Genomic DNA, 21,711 nt, shown 5'->3' with positions numbered 1-21,711 from the left:
TGGTGCTCTCTGTATAGAGAGGAATAGATAAGTAGAAATATTTTTCCAGCATCAAAAAATAAATATGAACAACATGATTCAATGGCGTGTAGAATTGCTCTTTATAGTATGTATGCTGGAGTACTCTGTTAAGGTGGACTGAAGAAATCTTGTCTTATATATTGAGTCTGAACATAGTTATACATGGTGCTCTCTGTACAGAGAGTTATAGATAAGTAGAAGTATTTTTCCAGCATCAAAAAATAAATATGAACGACGGGATTCAATGGCGCGTGGAATTGTTCTTTTAAATTCACTTCTGCAGAAGCAACATAATTAATTGCTTTCTCACTTGTTTGTGTTTACTCTGTGTTGTCTGCTGAAAATATAAAGTTAACTCTGAACTATTTGTGATTCTTCCGTTTTGCTTTTGTCTCTTTTTTTATAATTGTATGTAATGGCGGTACACCGTAGCCTTCAATTGTCACAATTACGAGATTAGTCTTGACCAATCGAATATTTAAAAAAAAAAAACAACAACAACAACAAATAGGGTTTACCTTTAAAGGAAAAATGTTAGGGTTTGTTTCCGCGAACCTTTGTTTCAGGATGGTCAGGCGCCACTCCAGAACGCACCAATCCAAATGGCGTCGGCAATCTTTCTATGATGTCTACATTTGTCTGCTCATATTTTTTCAGCATCTGAAATATTCATAGAAAGATGGCTAAATAATTGTATAAACCTTATGAAATCATTCAAAGATTGCTTCAGCGAAATCAAAGTGCTGAAGACAGCCTGACCTTCTCTGCTGTGTAAAATCCAGCTGGGCCACTACCTACAATGCAGACATGCAGAGGTTTCGCAGATGCACAGGAGGAAGAAAAGTTTCTTCCCTTCAAATATGTTCTCAGACACGCGATTGCCCATCTTGAAGCCATTTCAATCCCTGCCTTGGAAACCTGCATCCATGGACTACGTGAAGCGAGAATTACAATAAATGGCAGAAAAATTGGAGCAAATTCGTTTCCGTGATGGAGGTTTGTGTGGGTAAAATCGCAGTCCACCGCATCCTGCTTAGTGAAAATCAGGGAGAATTGTATTGGTCTGTCAAAATTCCCGTCTCATCCTGCAGACTTATAAAAGGGTGGGGAAATGAATACCTTAGTTTGAAAAAATTTCATTATAGACAGCTGTTAAGAATTTAACAGTTGAAGCAAACGTCGTCAGATCGAATGCAAAAAAAACCACGGTATGTTTTTTTTTCTTTCCTTTTTGGTAATGACCCTTAGGCGCGGGCCCACCCCAAGGGGCTGCGTATCTAAAGGATTCAACAAAATGAAATGAAATGGCTTTTAATGAAGTCTACGAGATTTCGTAATGTAAGGGACCACCTAGGCGAGGGACACCATTACCTGTGCGCCCTCCCCTCCACTTTAGCTACGGGCATGTGAATGCCACTCCCGCATGTACGACACCTGTCCGATGTGCCCTACCACGTGTTGTGGTGGGTGTTAGCGCTTCAAAAACCTAATTTTGACCTTTCTTTCGATTGTTTCCGCTTGTTTGTTGCGATGTCTGTTTTGCTCCGTGTATCTCTGTTCGGGTCCGGTGTTTGGGCGAAGCCCTCCGCCGACGATGGTGCGGGACGGCTCCATTACCTGTGTGCCTTGTCCGCCATTGTTGACCTGCTAACCGGGCTAGTTTACTTGCACGAGCTCATTAATGGAACAGGGTTTCTGATGTTCATGTTTCATTCTCCCTGCAATTGTTGTTCATTCTGGACCGTTGGGGGTTTACAAATACCTTGGTGGTTGTTTCATTCACGCGACCTGTTGTTTGGAGAGGAGCCAGTACCAATTTCTAGCCAGTTTGAGGTCGAAGGTAAATTTACAGGTAATTTACAGGTTTTTATGGTTTTTGTTTCGAAATGTCTGTGAATATTTATGCCATTGGCTAATTTCCAACTTTTTTCATGTTTTTCAAGTTGGTTGCAGGTATGGTAAGCTCTGGAGAAGCTCTGACAAGCTTTGGAGAAGGTCTGGACATGGAAGACGCTTGGACATGGCTTCTACGTCTATCCGGTAGGAAAAATCCTACCAGCACAACACCTCACCTTCCTATTGGAATTTTTGTTATTTTTGCTCTTGGAGTTTCAGGATTTCAAAGGGTTTTGCAGGTTTAGGGTTTTGAGGGTTTCGCAGGTTTAGGGTTTTGCTTATCCCTAATGTGAATATATGAATTTTGAGGTTTAGGGTTTTGCTTATCCCTAATGTGAATGCCTAAGGAGGTAGTCCATTCAGGCTTTTACACTTGTTGTGTTTTGTTAGGTCTGTTAGTTTTAATTTGTTCTAGTAGATCTGGGTTTTCAGATGCTATGTATATTTTCTTTGGTAATTTTGCATTCAAATATTTTGATTTCTTTAGTGGCCCTGCGTTTTTGTCTGCCGGGGATGAATGATGAGCATTTCCTGCATATTGCTATTTCGGTGGCTCTAAATCTGTGTTCTTTTACACTTTTGGTCTATGCTCTCAGATGCTATGTATATTTTTTGTGTATTGCTATGTATGCTCTCAAATGCTATGTATATTTTTTGTGTATGTATATTTCCTGCGTATTGCTATGTATGCTCTTTGTTCTAGTATATTTGGGTTTTCAGATGTTATGTATATTTTATGCGGTAATTTTGCATTCAAATATTTTGATTTCTTTTACTGGTACTTCTGGTATTGGTTAATTTTTCAGTGACTTTACTATATTGTAAATAATGAAGTTAAATGACTTGTTTCAGATTTCTGCTCAACAAAAATCAGGGTTTTTTGTGTGTGTACTATTCAAACTTTGCCCAATCAAAATTAGGTACTATTGCACATCACTAGATGAATATTACTTACTTGATCTTGGAATTTTAAATTTCATCATGTTATGGAAACCATGGTTGCATGCTATGAGTTTCTTATAGCTAAATCTTAACTATGAATATTGATTGAGGGGAGGTGTTTGACTGTCAATCCACACCTGAACATGGCTCAGGCCTAATCAAGAAGCCATGTATCTCAATAGGAGAGCAGTCCAATAACGAAAGGCAGGTTAGGACTTGATCCTTGTTTGGTTTTTTAACCAGCCCAAATTATATTTCTTCCACTACAATAGATAGGCAGGTCAGGACTTGATCCTTGTTTAGATTTTTAACCAGGACAAACTATATTTCTTCCACTGTAATAAATAGTTTTTCAGTGTTATTAATCAATATTTTATAAACATTTGTGATTAGGTATTATTGCACATCACTAGATGAATATTACTTGCTTGATCTTGGAATTTTAAGTTTCATCATGTTATGGAAACCATGGTTGCATGCTATGAGTTTCTTATAGCTAAATCTTAACTATGAATATTGATTGAGGGGAGGTGTTTGACTGTCAATCCACACCTGAACATGGCTCAGGCCTGATCAAGAAGCCATGTATCTCAATAGGAGAACAGTCCAATAATGAAAGGCTGGTTAGGACTTGATCCTTGTTTGGTTTTTTAACCAACCCAAATTATATTTCTTCCACTGCAATAGATAGGCAGGTTAGGGCTTGATCCTTGTTTAGATTTTTAACCAGGACAAGCTACATTTCTTCCACTATAATAAATAGTTTTTCAGTGTTATTAATCAATTTTTTATAAACATTTGTGATTAGGTACTATTCCACATCACTAGATGAATATTACTTGCTTGATCTTGGAATTTTAAATGTCATCATGTTATGGAAACCATGGTTGCATGCTATGAGCTTCTTATAGCTAAATATTAACTATGAATATTGATTGAGGGGAGGTGTTTGATTGTCAATCCACACCTGAACATGGCTCAGGCCTGATCAAGAAGCCATGTATCTCAATAGGAGAGCAATCCAATAATGAAAGGCAAGTTAGGACTTGATCCTTGTTTGGTTTTTTAACCAACCCAAATTATATTTCTTCCACTGCAATAGATAGGCAAGTCAGGACTTGATCCTTGTTTAGATTTTTAACCAGGACAAACTATATTTCTTCCGCTGTAATAAATAGTTTTTCAGTGTTATTAATCAATTTTTTATAAACATTTGTGATTAGGTACTATTGCACATCACTAGATGAATATTACTTGCTTGATCTTGGAATTTTAAATTTCATCATGTTATGGAAACCATGGTTGCATGCTATGAGTTTCTTATAGCTAAATCTTAATTATGAATATTGATTGAGGGGAGGTGTTTGACTGTCAATCCACACCTGAACATGGCTCATGGCTGATCAAGAAGCCATGTATCTCAATAGGAGAGTAGTGCAATAACAAAGGCAGGCTAGGACTTGATCCTTGTTTGGTTTTTTAACCAGCCCAAATTATATTTCTTCCACTGCAATAGATAGGCAGGTCAGGACTTGATCCTTGTTTAGATTTTTAACCAGGACAAACTATATTTCTTCCGCTATAATAAATAGTTTTTCAGTGTTATTAATCAATTTTTTATAAACATTTGTGCTTAGCTCGCAAACAAAATTGCTTTACAACCAACCATGCTGTTGTTGCCTTTTCAATGTAGTGAATGCATAGAACCATAATGTTGTTATCATTTCAAAGCAATAAATTTATAGAGCGATAATGTTCCTTCTAAAATGGATTTTGGCTACAATGTCGCACACAGTATGAAATAAAACAACCTAGGTTATAAGCCAAAATGTTTCTGTGACAAGAAAAAGATACAATCCATCCAAAATCCATATCATAATGTGGTTACAACCAAAAACATATGACACCCCTATTCTTTATGGCCATGAGAATCTTGTAAGATTTCTACATTATAATATACTATAGATGTTCCTTCTAAAATGGATTTTAGCTACAATGTCGCACATAGTATGAAATAAAACAACCTAGGTTGTAAGCCAAAATGTTTCTGTGATAAGAAAAAGATACAATCCATCCAAAATCCACATCATAATGTGGTTACAACCAAAAACATATGACACCCCTATTCTTTATGGCCCTGAGAATCTTGAGTGCCAACTCCCCGAGTTACCTTCTTGAGCCAGGTAGGTTGGCCTACCTAAAAAGGGTTGATTAGGAAATGGTTGATTACTGCCATATGATTGAGTCAAATTTGCAGCTTCCAACCATGGAGGTATTGAGTACCCATACCTCACATTTGCACTATTGACCCCTGCATTAAGTGGAGGTGTGTAATGAGCATACATAGAATTGACACCAACTCTGGTAGGAATAAGGCAAGTCGGTAAACCCTCAGTTTGGTAGTGAGGCACTTAAATGTTTATGAGAGCTTGGAATAATGATGTATTATCTACAATGGAATCCAATGAGTTTGAAATAATCTTGGTTTCATCAGTTATGCTTGTATCATTGTCAACCATATTGATCATCCCTTGTTCCTTTTCAAGCATTTGTTGTGTCTTTCTTGATTCCTTTTCCTGTCTTGCCATTTGTTTTTGTTGGTCCTTAACTTGCCTTGCTTTATCTCTTTCAATCCTTTCATCTGCTTGACGTTGCGCTGCAACAATCCTTGCTGCCTTCTTCTCCTTGACTAGATCCTTCTTTTTCTGTTTTAATTCTTGCATTTCAAATTTCCTTTTTTCAGACTCAACTAACAAGTTTATATAGTCCTCTGAGGTGAGTAACTGTGAACTTTAGCCCAAACGAAGACTACCCGGTGCACCTTGCTTTTTTTTCATTGATACTCTCTCTACTGGTAGCTTTAGGAACCGGCCAAGTATTTTCTCCACCCCTCCCACCTACTTGTCATTGCTTGGTACTTCCCTTTCAGTATCTGATGGAACTGATTGAACTATATCATTATCTTCATTTGATGCCTCATTATGTGCTTCATCTTCTTCCATTGATCTATTGTCCACAAAAAATGAACAATTTCACTATTTAATTCTGCGGGTTGTGAGGGCATGTTCATGCTTTGTTCATTGGTTGTTGAGACACTATGTGCATTCATATTAATCATTGCTTCTGCTAGCCATGAAGGTGGGGTTACTTGGCTTGGCAATGTCAATTGGTCATTGTCAACTGCATGTTCAACAATGTCATTAACAATATCAACAACAGGAGTTTCATGTTCTTGAGTTGGTGGAACGATCTCCATGTTACTGTGAATTTGTTCATGGTTATATTGTGTTTCACATACAGTTTCATCATCTTCATCATATAAGTGTCCTTGAGAGAGGGAAATCATATTACCAACTGCAACAACATCATCTTGGTCATCTACTTCTTGCACTTCAACACCTGTTTGGGCATTCCCTTCTTCCTGACCATCCACATGAAACGCTTGGCTACAACCAGTATCATGCATAAGAGCATCATAGTTCAGTAGCCAAATTCATGTCCTCCTAAAGCCAGCCTTGACATTTGATGGTGTCAAAGCCCTTTTAAAAGCTTTACTTGCAAGCTCTGCTAGCTCGAACCTTCTCACCTCAACCCCTGGATTCTTTGCCATCCATGCAACACGCTCCAACCTGAAATAGTTCTTGAAAGGGCCAAACACACTAACATCAAGGGGTTGCAGTTTGTGAGTGGTATGAGCGGGCAATGTCAGTAGGTCGATGCCTAAATTGTTTGCTTCCTCAATTGTTTGTACAACCATGTGGCTCCCATGGCCATCTAATATCAATAGGTGTCTGTTATTAGGCGAGATGCCACCTGGTACCGATGCAGCAAAGTGAAAAAGCCAACTTAAAAATAGTTCTTTAGTCATCCATGCATGGGGATGTGCAGCCATGCATGCACCTGGTTCACAGTTTTGTATATAGTTTTTCAGTTGATTTTTACCTTTGAATAGATAAAATCCTGGGATTGAAGTACCAATTGCATTGACACAACATAAAATAGTTATCCACTCCCTACTCTTAGGCAAAATCTTTGGCACATTTCAGCTCCCTCTCTTGGCAATTACCTGCATGCCACAATTCCTCCCTGCCTGTAAACCTGTTTCATCACAGTTCCATATATGGTCTGCTCCATAAGAATGTTTATCGTAAGCACTAGAAAGTGTGTCATAGAACTTTTGCACAACTGCAGGGCGCAAATTTAATGCTCTATCTCTGTCAAGGCCCTTAACAGTATGTAATACAAGTTCTGGATGCCTTTGTTTTAACCCAAACCACCATGATTTAGCAGGAAACCCATCTTTGAATGGGTTTGGCCTCCCTTGACAGATTTGAGCAACTATGGATTTGAGTTGTATCAACTCTAGCCCATGTACCAATTGGGCCATCTCTTTACACCACTCAACCACCTCGGCCTCCTCCTCCTCAGTCATAACTGTAAGAGGCCTTCTACGTTTTGTATGAGTCAATCCATTTATCCAATAATGTATTGATGAGGGAGGAATACCATGTTTTTTTGTAGATGCCCGAACTGAGTATCCATTAAACTCTATGTCGTCAATTGCAACTAACATTTCTTCTTTTTTCCATCCTCTTATAGCACTGATCTTTTTAGTTGAACTTGCCCCTTGGACTATTGTTGACGATGGTTATGTGGTTGATGTTGTGTTAACATTAGCTTCAGTCGCATGGTCATCCTCAACAATGTTCCTTGGGGCATTGTTGACATTGACATCACCTGTCCTGTCCTCATCAGACAATGTGCATCACAGCTGCGCACCCCTTGTCACTCTCCTGCCACTTCTCCTTGTACAAGCAACATAACTACCTTTTGCCATAGATGCAACAACCTGTAAAATTATTGCATGCATTTAGATAAGAATATTTGTAAATTATGCTTTCATACAAGGCAAAAATACTTCTGCTTTATTACAGGAAATTATCAACATGTATGTTAGTATCCTTGAAAAATCAAATATACAGAATCATTTTGTTGTATGTCTTCAAAATTATCAGTGATTGTTGTTTTGATAACTTGTCTTTACACTTAAAATACCATGACTGTATTGATTGGTTTTGTTACGCATTTCCCAACAAAGCTCTTGTTCGGTTTGACTACTTAAAATATTGTTTTGTTGTTTTGATAACTTGTCTTTACAGTTAAGATACCATGAGAAGATCTGGTAGTTACTGTTGTTTGAATTAATTTGTTTAGACTCATGTTTGTTATCACAATTGAATTCATTCAAGGCCCCCGCTGTCTCACCAAGTGGACTTGCATAATCCCTTCTAGGTATGTTATAGGTCTGTTCTTCAGTAATGAGGGTGAATTTAGATAGAAATATATGTTGTTGTTTGGTAGAGGGTGCATGCATGTGTCACCTTCAGTGAACTAGAGTGTTGCTTTTGTAGGTCTTCAGATCAGCCTCCTATTTAGTTAAACATCTAGTTAAGTTCTAAGTTCAATTCAGTTCTAGTTCCTCCCACTACAACCTATCTTTCTTAACATTCATTATCTAGTTTTTTTGTTTTTTTGTTTTTTGTTTTTGTTTTGTTTTTTGTTTTTGTTTTTGTTTTTTTTGTTGTTTTTGTTTTTTTTGTTGTTTTTGTTTTTGTTGCTTTTGTTTTTGTTGTTTTTGTTTTTGTTTTTTTTTGTTTTTTGTTTTTTTTTTGTAAGGATGCACTTCTGCGGAAATGGATCTCTGGCTATCAAGGAGTTATCATTGGCCAAACCAATCATGGTATTTAATTTGACAAATGCTCCAACTTGAGACCCCCTGAAGCACTCTTGATCACAACTTTGCCACCATAACAAATTTTTTCTTCATGTCACTTATAGTTGAAGTTTCTAGTCATGTAAACATTCATTTCAACTACAACTCTTATTTGCATCTTGTCTACATATATAAGAGAGGCCATGCCTTTTTCTTAAATCAGGAAAGCATATTATCAATTTGTAAAGTTTTGAGTAATTATTGACCTCATATATCAAATTAGATAAAGTGAATAGGAGTAATGAGGGTGCAGTTTGCCACATTTGCAATAGTTTGAGGCTGGTTGTGCCTTCTTTGTGGTCCTTCATTCTGATAGGTTTCCCCTTGTGTACAACAACCTTCCAATAGGGCCCTTCCACTGCTTCTTGTTCATTTGTTTATGTTATTTTCTTCCTTTTACATTGTTTTGTTTACTTTTAGATCATATTTCAAGAATGATCTAAACCCCCTTTTCCTTTTCTCCTTTCAACTTTTTCTTCACTTTATTTTGCAGGTCTTGTTTATGCTACCATTAGTATTGATGATGTTTATTGGTGGCCTCATACAAGGTTTTCGGTTCCAACACCCAAAGTTGTATTGCAATAGTTGACCACTAATTAAGCAACTCATCTGAAGCTTCTGATCTATATTACAGCCAACACAAGAACAATAAATCTATGCTTATCTTCCAATTGGGCCATAGTTTTTGTTTCTTATTATAGAATTTCATTAAGATTTTGTTAAAAATGATTCTCAGAAAGAAATTGCCTTGTGAAATTATGGTTAAACAAATTTCAATTGAGTTTATCATCATGTTCCTACATATTTTTGCATGTTGTCTTATGATAAGTTGCTATTTTAGCCTTCATGTCACTAGAGAAATGTCCAAGCAACCAAACTTCTGCTGCAATACCTAAGGTACTACCATTAAAAGTTGGGGGCTTTTCAAGTTATGGTGATTTTCAACTTCCTTTCTATATGTAAATGAGGTGAACCACATGCTCATCTTTTCTTAATGGATCTTGCATGTACATTTTTGTGCTTACATTGACTCTAGGAAGGATGATAGCTCTTAGTCCAATCTTCACGTTGATGTCGGTGAATATTTTGCCGGCATACTTAGATTTTGCTGCGTTTTGTTTGAATCCCTATGATCATACTTTGTCAGACTCTCCTTTTTTCTTAATCCCTTCAATATGTAATGTTACCTATGTGATTCTTCGGGGTTTCTTTGTCCAAATCCCCATTCAACATGTTCCTCTCTTTTCACTCAACTTTTTATTGTTGCATGTTGCCTCTGTATTTAAACATGACATTCTTGATGTGCTAAAGGCAACAAGCGACACTCTGTTTCTCTTCATGTACTGACTAGAGTCGTTTTCTTCATTAATTTGTCTCATCTACTAGTTTTTTTTTTTTGTTACCAAATTGATACTATTAATATCGTCCCATTAGCTTTCTATAATGTTAGTCTTTATCCATTCCTTAAAATAAGCATTATGGACCTAAGAGAGAATACCCTAGGCTGTGTGTTGCTTTTCATGAAACTGAAACTGTAACTGAAATTGAATCTGTAAGAACTGTGAGAAATGAAAATAGAACTGTAGGCTGTGTGTTGATTTTCATGAAACTGAAACTATAACTGAAACTGAATCTGTAAGAACTGAAACTAAAAACATAACTGTAAGAAAAATGTGTTGTGATTGATATAACTAACCTGGAAAAATGTGATGTAATTGATATAACTAGCCTGGATATACTGGCAACTGTTCTGTGATGTTTTGTCTTCAAGGTTGGTGAATAGTTTGAAAGCATAACATGCAACTTCAACAGTGGTTGAACTTCTTTTATAGTTTTTGGCACTTGAATTTAATTGGTGGTAAGGATGGACATGGATTGCAATGGCTTCATTTTGAATGTGTGGTCTGGATTTAATTTGATGTGATCTAATGGTTGGGAATTTGTTATTTGTTGATCCATGTGCTTTGATTTGTTTTAATGAGAAATAGAATGAGTTGGGTGTCATTTATTGAAGTTATTGGGTTGGGTGTCATTTATTGAACATATGGGGTTTAAATGTTGAACAACACAGCAGTTATGGCTGGCATACATTCACTTTTATTATGTGCAGGTATGGATATTTATTTGGGATACAAAGCTTCAGTTTTGATGAGTGGGGGTTGAAGTGACTGCTACTTTGTACTTCTGGAATAGACCATTTTGGAAGCATTTATGGTTTTATCTGTTTTCTAGTTGGGTCAATATGGTTTGCACTCTTAAGTATTAAGATACTATTTATGGACAGTTGTGGGCCCAGTCAATGTTTTGGGAAATTTTGGACATAAATTAATACTTATTTATACTTAATATTATTCATCTTTGTTTAAATATTGGTTGCAAAAGTCTCAATTTCTGGTGGTTTGGTGGGACCAGTACTATATCAATTACTGGTCCTTGCACGACATTAGACATCTCTCCCCTACTATCACTTAATCTATATTTAAATTTGTTTCTAGTTGATTCTATTGTTATGGATCTTGAGTAAGAAATTTGTTGTTCTGTGAAGCCTTGTCTCCTCAAAAAGCTTACTAATACTGTTCACTTTTACGTTGTTATCAAACTGACGACGGATAACTTCATATGTTGCACACTCTTTGATAAAATGTCATTATGTTTCTACCACCCCTTTGTTGCAAAAAATGCAAGTTAGTTCTTTTCAATCTTCTTTAGGGACCGTCCATCAATCGGTTTCACATCTTAGATGATGGGAGCTAGTCCTCAACGAAGCAATTAAAATTTTAGTTGTTCTTTGATTGAGGAACTCAAATACTCTTTATCATCAAGTTTCCATAAATATTGTATGATTACAATTCCCAATTAATGGGTTATGTTGCATTGTCATTGTGATAGATAAGGATAAATAACTGTGTTGTTTTGAATATATGTGATGCAACTGTGAATTGATATTTTCCTAATTTGTATATTGATTGTGGTTATGATTATGCTTGGGCATTTGTATCCCATGGTTCCATGAAAAATTAAATAAATTGATGTAGTAAACCATAGTAATTACAAAGTGTCCGAAGTTCAGATTGAAGAAGAGTCCCATAACAATTTTTCTAAATTGCTTAATGATATCATAAAAAATTCAATAAATGAAGTTAAGGATCTCAATAATCTATTCAAATTGCAAAACAAGATCAGTTAGAACAATTGGGTTCTAAGAGCCTTTGTATTAATGTACAAATCTATACTAGAGACACTATGTTTGACAAAGATGGTCAATGTGTACATTAAGATATTTGTTTGCAAAATATTACTATGACAGGAAAATAGTATGTGAAACATCAAACAAATGTACCCGAGCCGATTATGTCTTATTGTAGTCTTTCTACAGGATTTAGCCTTTATTTTCCATGAGCCTCCATTCTTGCCACAAGGAGTAGTGTCAAGGGGCTACTTAGAGAGTTCCTGAGAATTCTAGAATAGTTGATGTGTGGCAGGTGAGGCGGAAGCTCGATGTAAGGTGGCTCCAAGCTTCTGTCAGATAAGAACTGCAGGAGCGCCTATGCCACCATGTGAGGAATTCTCTACCCAAAGGCAAATAAACGCCACAGGATAAGAATTCCTTAATGTGACTATCACCCAAGCTCAAAAGGGGTAACACCATGGAACGTCTTAGTACGACTTTGACAAAGTGGCAAGGTGCTCATTTAGATCTACAAGTGAAATGAATTCTGGAGAGCAGCGTGCAATCAAGAGGATTAGCTAGAGGTAGTTCATGCAACAACACACCTGGTCTCTGAGGACAGTGAAAAAATGTTGACTAAAGACTATGCATGGTGCAAAGCCAAAGGACCATGACACAACCATTCTTGAAAAATAAGAAAGGATGTTTAATGTCGAGCAAAGGGGCAAAATGTTGAATTTATAGAGAGAATTTGATAAGGCTTATCCCGTTGCAGTTAGGACCGTGGGCGAGAAAACTTGTGATTGGGGTAGCACGATTATACTATTGTATGATTGGACATTGCACATGGATTATCTGCATGGTTCAAGTGACATGGTGGATAACGAAGAGTCGACAGGATAGACTAATAGTTGCATAATAGCATAAGAAAAGTAGTGTCAAAAACCATTTACTTCAAGCTTGGGAGGTTGGGTCGTATTTGTTTGTAGTCACTTCGAGTTGGTAGTCGCATGGTCGGAAGGTCTGGTAGTCGGGAGGTTACATTTTTGTCAAAAAAAATTGGATTCGATTTCCGACTTAATATTGGGTCGATTGTACAATTGGCGGTTTTTTGTTTCATTGCAATTATTCTATCGTGAGTCAACTATGCCATAGTCAGGCAATTTCATTAGGTCAGAAAAATGCTAAGGTCAGGAAGTCTAGCAGTTTGATATTCGGGAATACTAAGGTATGGAGGTCGGGTAGTTTGACAGTTGGGCAATACTGAGGTCAGGAGTTTCGTTGGATTATTTATAAATATCGCAGTCACTCGGTGTTCGAAGTCGCGTGGACGGAAGGTCGAGTCATTTGATGGATGGGTAGTTTCATTAGTTCAGTAGTTTCATAGTCGGCCATTGCTAAAGTCAGGAGGTCGGGTAGTTTGATAGTCGACAATGTTGAAGTCGGAGGTTAAGCCAATTATTTATAGAAAATTCGTAGCTACTTTGTGTTGGTAGTCGGTTGGTCAGAATGTCAAGTAGTCGGAAGATCGTATTTCTTTTTTACAAAATGTTTCTGGATTTGACTCCCAACTTAAATTTAAAAAAAAAATGTTTAAGGCTTTTGTTTTTTATGCATTTTGTGATAGGCAAAAGAAAAAATTGCAGAACAAACAGATAAAGGAGACTAGAGTTTTAGCAACAGACTCTGAAAGCACGAAAATTACAAGATCAACATTGTGATTGTCACATTTTTTATTTTTATTTTGTGAGTCGAACATCCAGTCGGGAGGCCACACAGTCGAGTCGAGTGAACTCATTAGGTCTGGTAGTTTGATAGTCTGGCAATGTCGAGGACGGTAGGTCGACCAAAAGTCTGGAAATTCTAAGGTTGGCAAGTCGTCCAGATTATTTATAATAAAAAATTATGGTTAGTTCGAGTTCCTGGTCAAAAGGTCAAAAGGTCGGGTACTCGAGAGCTTTTATTTTTTTTACAAATTTTTCCTCAATGCGACCTGCGACCTAAATCTTCAGGAAAAAAAACATTATTTAAGGCTTTGTTTTTATTGATTTTGTGACAGACAAAGGGAAAATAATCTTATTGTAAACATGACAACAAGAATGCAAATTATTCGGTGAATATTTAGATTATAAGTTTCATAACAAATAATTACAAAACAAAAAAATATAGAAAATTGGATTTGCCTCTGTCCAACAGTCTGTGAAAAGAGTTTACAGTGTGCACATTGACAATTCTTTTCTTGACTCTGAGCTCAATTATTGATATCATAAGTATATATGGTATATGACACTATAAAGTATTTCTAGAATTTCAGTAACTGATTCTCAAAGCCCATATTCCCTGTTTGTTTGTGTTTACATTTATATATAGTTACAATTGTATTCAGAGCAAAACACATGAGACAATTGAATACAAGAACATAGTGTAGCAAGGAAACACAGATTCTCAATCTATTTTAGACCTCTATCGTGCAACAACATATTCCAAGTCTTATATAACAAAAATGGAATGCTCCATTACAATTGCATTTAAACAAATTCGACAAAAAAATGTATGTCTTGTCGAGACAACAAAGTTGAAGCTATTCACAAACTTGGAAACAAATTTCTAAATATACAATAAGTGTCAAGTGGACAAGCAATGCACATTGTTTTGTGTTTGTCTTTGTATTCAGCTGTTATAAGAACAATTTTCATGAGCACTGATCGAGCTCGAGAAATAACGTATCTTCAGGAAAGACCTACTTTGTTAGAACAACAATCTGATAACTCTGGCTTCTCTAGTTGTAGTTGTATTCAGAACTAAATACTTGACACAAATGAATACAATAACATAGTAATTGACAGAGAAGTTTTTGACAAAATGTGCAAGTATTTTCCCAATTCCTTGTGCTAGTTTTGTGTATAATAGCTCTTTTGTTGGGACTTTGGGCATACTCAGTGTGCAACTGAAGTTCAACATGGAATCCTCTGTCATGTTGTGCTTCATCTTATAGGCATATCGGTTTTCATGGACATATTGACACAAATACATAACAATAAACAATAATGCAATGAGAACTAGTGGAATGCATCATGTTGAGGAAACATGTACAACAATGCTCAAAAGAATAGTATTTTAATGTGCCATATATAAAAGTAAACAATTCAACAAGAAATAGATGATCCTGTTATATTATAAGCATTGTTAATGTGAACAAGGATCAAGAAACAATTATATGGGGTGAATAACGGACATGTAAAAACTCGAAAATGAGAAGGTCCCACCTAAGCTTACAAAAAAAAAAGGATCAAGAAACAATTATGACTGCAATAATTAATATGCTTGCATTCATATTAAATAAGCAATTGTTGACAGGTGGCAAAAATCCTCTTGGAACAAGCCAATATGTGCTCGATCAAAGTTCCAATTATATATATATATATATATATATATATATATATATATATATATATATATATATATATATATATTATTATTATTATTATTATTATTATTGGCCGTTTGGTATGGCTGCATGGCACCTGTAACAAGGTCCCGATGTCTATTTAAAACTAAAATTAAACTAAGATCTACAGTTCAATCCTGCTATTTTTATCGTGAATATAATATTTTGCAAGATAATAAAAATTATGTATGTGGAAAATTTGCGCCACTTTTGTTATATAGCACAATAAATATCCTAGCTTCAATAACTTAAGCAACTGGTTCATGCAAATGTGCATACCAGTTCTCACTTGTGCACTTTGACATATTGTCAATTGAGCAAATCTTACTTGAACAATGTTTGTAGATCTATTGGCAACATATCAATGATTGTGATAACTGTTTGTTTGAGTCCATTTGCACACTTGTGCTATGTTTCAATATGTCTAATATGAAAAAAATATGTGTACAATTTTTTTGTGATTGTTTCATTTGCAATGAGAATACTGCTACCAATTGTTTAAAACAAAACCTGGATACTAGAAACATTGAACAAGAGCAATGTATGAATGATTCACGGGCTTATACTATAAACTCATTACTACCATATGCATATCAACATTTAGAGGAAAAAGGTTTTGCAATAAAATGAATTTGTGAACTATTTGATGTTAACATATATATCTGTAATACAGAAACAAAAGATATTTTCTTGAGATTTTGTTCGTCAAAACACTTGCTCCAAAGTCATGTACATTATGTATGTATCAATATCAACTACAATGCTCATTTAACAAATGATTTAAACAATCTAAATACCAACAATTAAAGAGTTCAAATGAGCATAACAATACACATAATATCATGAAACTTAAATTCCTAATTGGAATTGAATTCACAAGATTGAACATATAAGTTTTGGTTGAACATTTAAATAAAAACTTCAAAAAATATTTTCAAATTTTGATACTATCCAACAGTTTTTTTTTAGTATTTTATGGAATATCTACACATGCATAATTTAAAGTAAGTTAATAATAATTTTTGTCATAGAGGAGAGCAAATTTGCCTATATTTGAGTATTGTACTACAATGATAAACTAGGAATAGGTGAATTGACAATTTTTTAATTTTTGATTATAGAAAGATGTAAATTGTAAAATTTTCATAAGGAATCTTAAACAGAGTTATCAAACACTCATTGGGAATCAAACAACACAAGTCATAGAATAAAATCAAATGCATTTATTAAATAATTAAAATCATGCACTGACATGAATGCCACAATTCATTACACATGAGCATTGAAAATGGTATTGAAAAAAGCTGGCATTTCAAAATTGATTAAAAACATTCAATTCTGCAGTCTTCATTGATTCTGGACCCTTTGCACCGACACATAAAGGTTTATAAATACTAAAATACAATACAATAAAATAGGTCTTGGAACATGAAAATCAACAATTTTATTTTATTTTTTTTATTTTTTCCTAAAACTAAAGACTGAATTCTAAAATGTTGTATGTTCAATTTTATTTTTTTGAAACTAAAGATTGAATTCTAAAATGTTGTATGTTCAATTGAAATCTGGCAGACAAGAAGGGATCTTCTCATCATCTTCAGAGTCATTGTAATTGATACTAAGTAGCAGGTCAGGTTCATGTGCTTCGACATAAGCTGCCCATTGTGAATATAAATCATACAGTGTAGAGAAATAAATGGGAGGAAACTGATTGATGTTGATTTGACAGTTGGCAATTAATCCTTGTGCCTCTTTCTTCTTCCTCTAATATTTGACCTCAAACTTGGAAATAAGCTTGATTTTCTCAAAAGCTAGTTGCTGAAAATTTTGGAAACTTTGTTGTGTCCAAACTGTAATGTGTTTTATTTCTCCATGGCCCTTGGCAACAAGATCTTATGTGGCCAATTTTAATTCTTCTGGAACTGCTTCCTTTAATGACTTGCTACTTGATAAGTCAAATTCTTCTATAAAGTATGTTCCTTTTTCCCAAATTGATAAACATTGCTTATATGCAGTTTGAATGCATGATCTGGTTTCTTTTTTATCTCTCTCCCTACAACTTAGTGAAGCAAGCATCAATCTTTTGTTTCTCTTAGAAACTTCTTCTTCTTCTTCTTTTTTTTTTTTTTTTTTTTAAGGTTAATCTATTAATATGATACAAAAAAAGTAATTATAGTGATTCTTGGCCATAAAGGCCTTAATCAACACGCATCCATGATAGTTGTCTGAGACTGCCCCAACAAAGGGGAAACCAATCCAAAGATATGTCCAGAATATATCCAAAAATTAACCCACAGTTTTTCCTGACTAGACCAACTGACCAAAACCAACAGTTTATCCTGACTAGACCAGCCGACCAACAGATTATCCTGAGGACACATAAGACTGGACAAAGCTAAACCAAGAACTAGAAGAAATGCCACCTGGCAGACATGACATGCGGCGCAAAGTCTTCCAGAGCAGGCTCCTCCACAATTGGACACGCCCAGTCATCCGGGTTGTCCGACTCGCCATGTCCCAACGCCTGATGGCCTTCCTCCATGCTGCCAGCCTCAACCTGCGGGCTCGACGTGTCATCCAGACGGCTCTCCAAGGCCTGCGTGTCACTGTGAACTCCCATCTCAACATGCGAACTGCCAGCAATGGCTTTACTGTGCCTTCTATTCCGACCTCCATCAACTGCCTGCTCATCATTGTTGCCCCTGTTCCTGCTCGGGCCAGCTCTGTTTGCCTCCTCCGTAGAAATGGTCATGGGAATATGCTGCTCGATCTCTTCTGTAATGGAAATTGAGACAGTGGCTACAATAACCGGGCGGTTCAAAGAGTTGCGAAACCGAAATTGCGTTATGTGAGGAACAAGATGTGGAGGCAGAGGAAAGGTTGCAGTGCAAACAGCTACAGCTTCACGTCTTGAGCTATGGAGGCCGGCTCTGCCTCTGCCACTTCTTGTATCCGGATACTGACCTGCAAAACTGTGCTGGTGGGGATTTTCGGCAGAGGATGCAGGGGAAGCAGAGTCATGGCTATGCAAAGCAGGGGAACGAGAACTTCTGCCTCGCGTGCCACCACGTCGGCTACGCATACGATGGTGGACCATGGTGGATATGGGAACAAGTAGAGAGTCAGGAGGAGCAGAAGAGGAATTGACAGAAGAGCTTTGCGCGGAAATTACAGAGGGCTGGAGGTTGTGAGCTGAATTACAGAGGTCTGTGTGGGAATGGTGGAAGCCATTACCCAAATCAATGCAGCTCACAAGCCAACATCTGCGCCCAGTGCTGGTGCGTTCAGTCGGCTCTCCCGCCTACGGAGGGCATACACAGTGAATCAGGGGCAGAATAACAGGAAAGTTCTCCGGCTCCATGGTTAAGCGGGTAATGGCCTTGCCTCGACTTGAGCAGGCATTAAATGACTCCTGCGAGGTGCCATGAATGCCATTCATGGTGACCTTGGAAAGGTTGCAGAGGGCCATGTGGCCGCCCCGTCCACCGTCGTCCCATCCACCGTTTCCCTGTCTCATCAACTTAATTACCGTAATTAACACCCGCATCCGGGGCTCTCTTAGAAACTCTTGGAATTTCAGTAGATTGAAATTTGTTTTCCCAGTCAAGTATAGAGAGAAACTTCATTTTAATTGATTTATCTTCTTCTACCAATGAATAAGTTATTTCACTTAAATCTTTAATTTCTTGATAAACCATTGATATTTTATCCATTTTTTTTATAGAACTTTGCTTGATTGTTCCTTAAAATTAAACAAATTTGTAAAGTTTGATCTTTGAAAATATTAAGACTTTGTGTTGCCTGTTGATTCTCATTCACTTGATATTTAAGAGATTCAATTTCATGTTGCAAAGTTGTGACAATAATGGCAGAATTGTTTTTTGCTTCTTCCTTCCAGATACAGGTTTGATCCTCATGTAATTTTATCAATTGTTGAATCTCTTGTTCATGTTTTGCATTTGCTTGTTCCAATTGTTTCTGAAAATCATTCTGTTTTTCTATAGCAAATCCTTGAATTAAATTAGTAGAATGTCATCGCCAGTTTTCTTCAGTGAACAATTCATTTTTCTTCAATTTTTCCTCCAAAAATTTATTTTTCTATAAGTTGTCATCATATGAAGTTGCAAGCTCATTCAAATGATTCTAATTGTAATTGTCAAAAGCTCCTAAAGCTTGGGAAGATTCCTGAGCTTTTTCTTTTACGTCTCCCTAAGCCTGCCCGCTGAATTTGGATACAGTTTCCAGAGTATCATGTTTTCTTTTCTTTATTCTTCGAATAACTAATTTTGTTTGACTATTAAAATAATAATCTGTCAAAGATGGAATAATATATGTAATTAGCTCTAATTTAGAAACTGGTTTAAACAAGAAAGATTCGAAAGGAATCTTAGTAGAAATCAGTGTTACTGATGCTTGAGGAGATATAGTATATATAGTATCCACTCTCCTATATGATTCCATTGTTTGATCATTTTCCTTGGCACTGGTTACAGTGGATATTTATTTTTCCTTGTCTTTAGATGCTTCCATTTCTTTGACTTCTGCACTTTCTAGTTTCTCTTATTCAGTTTTCTCAGGAGAATTAATGACAATAATCTCTTGTTCAACTATTTCTTATTTTTTTCTGGAGTCTTTGCTCTTCTTGTGGTTTCTTGTTCCTCTTTCAAATTTTGTATTGATGTGGATTCAAATTCTTCGCATGTGACAACAAAACCTTCTAATTTTTCAATTTCTATTGGTTTTTGTTGAAATGTGGCAACAAGAATATTCCAATTTTAATCTGTCCTTGAATTAAAATTGTGAATTAAAATCAAATTTAGTCTCACCAGCTACTTGGAAATAATTAATTAATTTGTTTCAGATTAATTAGTTGGAGAAATTCAAGATAGAAGTCTTTCTCAAGTCATGCAAGAGTTATCCCTTAAATTAAGGAGATTATCCCTTAATTAAGGAGATAAGATTGAGTTATATTTGAGTTGTAATTAGTTAACTCAGTTTACTGAGTTAAGTCCAGTTAAATTAGTTCCAAACTATTTGAGGAACTAATAGAGAGTTATCAATCAGTTGATGCATGCATGCACTCAACTAGTATACTCCAGTTAACTAAAGGTTCCCTCATTAGAAACTCATGCATGTCTATTCTGAGAAATACCCAGTTGAGATTAAAGTCAAGGACAATATACTATCAGTTGCGTGTGTTTTCCTATAAAGAAAACTCATGCATGCAAAAGGAATAAATTCCTTGAGGATTGTGAAGTTCTGACAGTGTGTTAGAGCAATGTTCCACTTGGCGAGGTGAGAATCATCCACTAGGAACAACGCAAGGAAATAGGAGCTTGAGGGCAGAGGAGAAGGATTATGAGAAGCCAGGATTGCTTGTGAGCATCTGTGAGGATTGTACTGAGAGCTGGCTAGCTATGAGAGCTAAGGCTTTGTATAATCTCTATGTATTTCCACCTTGTATGATAATACAGATAATGGGGTTTTTAGCTGAGGCTTTCCCCAAAGTATTTTCATATGTATTGTGCATTGTTTCTTCTTCTTCTGGTTCTATGTGTTCAGCTCGATCTTGCTCAATCTTTAAGCTTCTGCAAATTGATAGTAGAAGTAGGTTATAGTATTTTGCTTTGGTTATATTGCATTATCGAGTTAATCTATAGTTGGATTTTCTACATAGGTCTCAGAGCGAGATTTGTAGAATTTCTACATGGTATCGGAGCCAAGTTTATCGGAGTTGTGAACAATATACTGAGAACAGAATTCGAAGTTTGAAGTTCAGGGTTGCAAGTGCAAATCGAATTCATATCATACTTCAATTGAGATGGGACATGATGCGACTAATTGCCCATCGAAGAAGTCCAAGAAGGGATCCTCGGAAGGATCGGAAGGTGAGGCATTAGTCTCTCAGTTCGAAATGGAATTTACCCTCATCGCATGCATGGTGTCATCGATGATGGGTTGTGTTTGGTATCTTGACAGTGGAGCCTCATTCCACATGACCAGTGATAAAAGTTTGTTCAGTGCCTTGGAGGATTAAGACATCGAGATGTGCATAGAGATGGCTGATGACCAAAGGTATAGTGTTTCAGGAGTGGGCACGGTTGCTTTTCAGAGGAAGCATGGAGCTCCTATCACCTTGATAGATGTGAAGTATGTGCATGGACTAAAGAAGAACTTGGTATCGATCGTGATGTTGGAGGACAAAGGCTACAATGTTGTCTTCAGTAAATGAAAGGTGTTCCTAAGACACATAGCCACGGGTCAGACCAAGAGGATAGGGATTCGGGTGAAGAATCTCTATAAACTAGAGGTAGATGATTGTGCAACATTGAGTACGAAAGCAGAATTGGTGCAAAGCCAAGACATTGGCGAGTTGTGGCACCGACAGTTGGGCCATTTGTATCATGGGGCTTTGAAGATAATGCAACAGATATCTACAAGACTTCCCAAAGGTAAACTTGA

At 36.4% G+C, this 21,711-nt stretch overlaps 1 protein-coding gene across 1 annotated transcript; it reads right to left on the bottom strand.

Annotated features, from left to right (window-relative positions):
- Window positions 1–529: 529 nt before the first annotated feature.
- LOC149201185 (NADPH:adrenodoxin oxidoreductase, mitochondrial-like) lies at window positions 530–1,129 on the bottom strand. The gene is made up of 2 exons (XM_089399684.1): window positions 781–1,129; window positions 530–681 (listed from the first exon to the last, which is right to left on the bottom strand). The coding sequence occupies exons 1-2, from the start codon at window positions 943–945 to the stop codon at window positions 556–558; spliced, it is 291 nt and encodes a 96-aa protein (XP_089255810.1). The 5' UTR covers window positions 946–1,129; the 3' UTR covers window positions 530–555.
- Window positions 1,130–21,711: the final 20,582 nt, after the last annotated feature.

Source organism: Pinus tabuliformis, chromosome 2_1 (assembly GCF_031772625.1).
Source record: "Pinus tabuliformis cultivar Carrire ecotype Pingquan chromosome 2_1, CPIR1, whole genome shotgun sequence".
Taxonomy (NCBI): Eukaryota; Viridiplantae; Streptophyta; class Pinopsida; order Pinales; family Pinaceae; genus Pinus; species Pinus tabuliformis.
This window is presented reverse-complemented; position numbering and strand designations above follow the sequence as displayed.

Coding starts and splice junctions, on each gene's coding strand:
- LOC149201185 (XM_089399684.1), bottom strand. CDS start 945: ATGCAGGTTTCCAAGGCAGGGATTGAAATGGCTTCAAGATGGGCAATC. Junction 682..780: donor GATTTTACACAGCAGAGAAG/GTCAGGCTGTCT, acceptor TGAATATTTCAG/ATGCTGAAAAAATATGAGCA.